General features: G+C 45.6%; 1 protein-coding gene across 1 annotated transcript in view; it reads right to left on the reverse strand.

Moving 5' to 3' along the window:
• Positions 1 to 4330, reverse strand: part of ZDHHC1 (zinc finger DHHC-type containing 1) — an 18153-nt gene extending 13823 nt beyond the window's left edge. Inside the window, 4 exon segments of the mRNA XM_005422752.3 lie at positions 397 to 498; positions 1112 to 1287; positions 2980 to 3198; positions 4312 to 4330. Coding sequence (XP_005422809.1) covers positions 397 to 498; positions 1112 to 1287; positions 2980 to 3198 — 497 coding nt within the window. The 5' untranslated portion in view covers positions 4312 to 4330.
• Between the last annotated feature and the right edge of the window lie 6 nt (positions 4331 to 4336).

The following is a 4336-nucleotide window of genomic DNA, read 5'->3' on the forward strand; positions in this document are numbered from 1 at the left end:
AAAGCACATGATCTGGATGCAGGTTGTTTCAAATGGGAACAGCACCATCATGGTTCCATTCCTACTTCAGCTTTCAGAAGCACTAAGGACACTCAATTAACATCCTGTAAGCATTTCCTAATACCAAATAGTAACCCTATGTTCTCTGTTTTTACTTACAGATATTCAGCTACAACATTCTAAGTTTAGGAATTTTATCCCTGGTTATTTGAATGATTATGCTTGTATTTTCCATCTAGTTTTCTCATTACTGATTCTATTCAGCCAGGGGATAAAAGAAAAGTGATTCTGCATGGCTAAGTAAAGACTGGACTGAGATACAGGAGAACCCTGGAAAGAGAAGGAATCACATTATTGATGCAGTGTTGTGCTTCTGCCACAATGCCAAGCTCTTACCAGTAATTCCTCTCTCCCACACAGTTGTTGAGCCATTTACAGTGATGATCAAAGCCACACACACACTTGTTGCAAGTTCCACAGTGCTTTGATTTGGCACTCCTGCCAAGGAAAGGGTGGCATTAGCATGGCAGCACCAGCTCATTACTGTGACTTTTCAGTGACTCAAACACAGGGGGATACAGCAGCAGAGATCCTGGTAATAGTGAGTAAACCTTCTGCATCAGGAGTACTTAATCTCTTAATCTTATCTGTCACTGCTGCACCACAATCCCAAAATTTGCCTTTCAAGGCACTGCATGATTTTTAATTTGGAGATTGTTGAATTCTTTTTTGAGTCCCTTCAGCAATACTACAGAGCCTGGTCTTAATGCCTGCCCTCCAAGCATTTCCTGCAACTGGCCAGCATCCAGCCAGAGACAAGCGCGCACACACACACACTTCTTATACACTGATAGGTAAAACATAACACCCAGGGAACATGGCACACTACAGCTTTCTCCACACAACATGAGCAATGAAATAAAACACAGAACCCTGTGCACATTTGACAGAAGGCCCCTACCCAATTACCTGAACCCTGCCGCAGGATGAAGCTTAACTTGCATTGTAGCAGTTCAGGGGCTCGATTTCAAATCTTATAGTCTGACAGTAAGGACTAATGGTGGCATGCAATGGTGAAGAAGACAGAGCAGGAGAAAGAAGAGATACTTACACATCCACATCACAGACATGGCAGTGATGGTTCTCAATGACATGTGCGTGTTGGTTACGGTTGAAGGTGGCCAGAGGCCCCAGATAATTTTTTTCTCGCACGTTTGCATCCGCAGGATCAATGGAAACTGCAGTAAGATGAACAACTAAATGGTAGAGAAAACACACTCCTGGACACTGAAGGACACAGTTAAGGATTTAACATGTCTTTTAATCCTTAATACACAAGCCCCACACAGATGAAAAATTTATGGCATGGAATTAGAAGTTGCTACATAACTGATTGCAACACATTAATCTGAGCTCTATTGATAGAGACGTTTGCCTTGTAATAAATATCCCTGGAAAAAGATAATGAAATCTACAGGAACATCCCTCCTCATTATGTACTACTCTGCCTTGCAGAAGTGCCCTTCCTAGCACAGAATGTCTTCAAAAGTTACCTGTACTCACCAGAATCTGAGCCCAAGTACAGGCTGCTGACATAGGTCCAAGTTTCTCAGTTCATACAAACTCCTTGGAAAGGCTGTGCACATGCCCTTTCACTGGACCAGACTTTCAAGAAAAAAAAGGTCACATCAAGGAAGTAGTATTGATTACCTTGCTTTCCTTTGCCTTAGAATCCCAAGGAAGAGGAGCACACCTTTAAAGCAGGCTCCTACAAAGGATCCAGGGTTTGTCATTGTTTCTATACACCCAGATGGGCACATCATTGATCATACTAAGACCTACAGAAAATAGATCAGTTTAGTAAGTTGAAAAAGGAGGCCTCTGAGAGGTCCAGCTCACTGCAGCTCTGATGGCTGGTGGAGCAGATTGGGAAGGGATTTGCCTTTGACACAAAAGAGATGTTAGTGCTTTATTAACTGGAAGTAAAACTTGAGGAAATATTAATCTGTTAAATTAAGAGTAACTTTAGATTGCATTAAGATATTTGGTAAACAAATTCACAAGATTTGAACTGTGATAATATCAAGGATTTGAGCAAGCCAAGTAGATGTAAGACAACTGAGCTAATTATATTAATGTCTAAATCATGCAGGTGTAAAACTATGACAACAATATGCAAAATCATCCCAAACATATCCAAGACTTCGAGGCATCTGTGTCAGATGTATAAATGGTGTAAGTGCCCTTTAGAACAAGGTCTGGTCTTGAGGAAGTTCCTTCCCTGGGCACAGGTGATAGCACAGTGGCACTGGGAGTACTGGGAGCACTGAGATCACTCCCCAGCTGTTCCAAGCTGAACAAGCCAAGTGTCCTCAGCTGCTTCTCCTCTAGACCCTTCGCTGTCTTAGATGTGTACCAAACTGCTCCTCCAGACCTCTCCTCTGAAGTTCACACCACACCACCTTGCGTGCCACTCCCAGATTTTCTCCTGGACACAGGAGAGTGCCCAGGGAGGACATCCACTGCGAGCCACCACAAGCAACCCACCCTGGAGCATGCCAAGCTGCCTCTCATGATTCACCCAGCCAGCACAGAGAGGTGGGGCTGCCTTCACAAGGAGGTTTCAGGAGGGGCTTTTTGGTATGACTTCCCTCAAACCCTGCAGCACACTGGTAGAAGAATAATATAAAGCAAAGGAGACACACAGGCAGAAGCAGGCAGCAGAAGAGCATCGGAGGCAAAGGCAGTAACCTTAATGGAGAGTGATGAAGCAGAACATCAGTGACCTACAGTGAGGATCTCAAAGCAACTGATTTTTTATAATCAGGAGATACCCAAGATGATGGTGACAGTTCAGAGAAACATTCTGGCTCAGGTGCTTCTCTCCCATGCTTTCTGTGCTACCCAACAAGTGTTCTGCACTAGCAAACCCCCGGGGACAGTTTGTACCAGCCCTGCTCCCTCTCCATGCAAGGATACGATGTAACCAGCGGGCAGCCAGTGGCGGGGCAGGAGGGGAACCAGGATCCCAAAGCCAACCAGAGCAAAGAACAGGAACAGCAGCCAGGCAATGACCTGGAACAGGTGCAGGGGCCAGCTCCAGCCATTTCTTCGAGCACGTTGGACCTTCACCTCAGGGACAGCTTCACCCAAATCCTCTGGAGCTATCTTATTATGGGGTTTGTTGCAGATATTCATCTACAGAAATCAAAAATGGAAAACAAAATGATGTGAAACAAAAGTGCTGTGACTGAGCCCTGGCGCTGGAGAGAGGCTCCAAGGCAGACAAAATGATGACACATGTGAAGAGAAACAGCTCTGAGCTCAGAAGCAATTTCTCCTTTCCTCAGTTTCTGGTGGATTATTAGGTACTGCTTTTCACTTGCCACAGGGCCAGGAGAGTTTCTAACAACAGAGAGTTGGGCTGCTCTGCTTCACAGAAAACATGAGCTAGCAGGGAGAGCAAAGCAGGCAGGAGATCAAGGGCAGCATCACAAAGCCAGCACAAAGGAGCTCTGCTGGACTGACCTGACTCAAGGTACCTCTGCACCACTCCCACCCTTCCTTAGTAACTAAAGAAGATGTGAAATTAACGTCTAACATGACAAACAACTTCAATTAGTCTGATTAACGTGCACAGGAGAGTGATGCAAGAAAAGGAGGAGGTCTGTGGCTCACTTGTGGTATTTTTGATAATGGTTCCAGTGCCAGAACAATTCACAGGGCTGGAAGAGAGCAAGCACAGCAACTGCTGAAGGAGCGAGCAGGACAATTCCCACCTTGGTATGGGAACAGCCCTTCAGCCCCTGGTGAAGGGCTGGAAGTGTCTGTTTGGGTCACCTGGTAGAGTAGTGGGTAATAATAACAGAGAATATAATTTATGTTCATCAGCATGGTCTTATCAACACATAGCCTGGAATAAAAAATTCCTAACTTCACCCTTTGAAATAATTAGCAGTATCTGCCTGCCTTCACCATTTAAGTTGCTACCTTGCAACTGGCTCATCACTGATGAGAAATCATTACCAATCATGTCATCCTTTTCTCATTAGGCTGCTGAAAACTTGCTCGTGCATCACTTTGAGCTGCCTGTTACAAACCCCACAGTGGGTATGCCCGGAGTGCCTTTATACCCAGCTCCAGAAAACACTGAATATAAAAACCAGCACGAAGTCACTACCAGGGTAGACAGAGAGAGAGAGAGGCATCGGGACGCAAGGGAACCAGGGCTGGGTCAGCGGTTTCCCGGGCAGCCGCTTTGGTGAGAGCCGCGTAGACCCCTCCCGCACTCCACCACCTCCCACCCCTCACCTTCTTCCCGCAGAAGCGGTGGAGA

Source organism: Geospiza fortis, unplaced genomic scaffold (assembly GCF_000277835.1).
Source record: "Geospiza fortis unplaced genomic scaffold, GeoFor_1.0 scaffold97, whole genome shotgun sequence".
Classification (NCBI taxonomy): Eukaryota; Metazoa; Chordata; class Aves; order Passeriformes; family Thraupidae; genus Geospiza; species Geospiza fortis.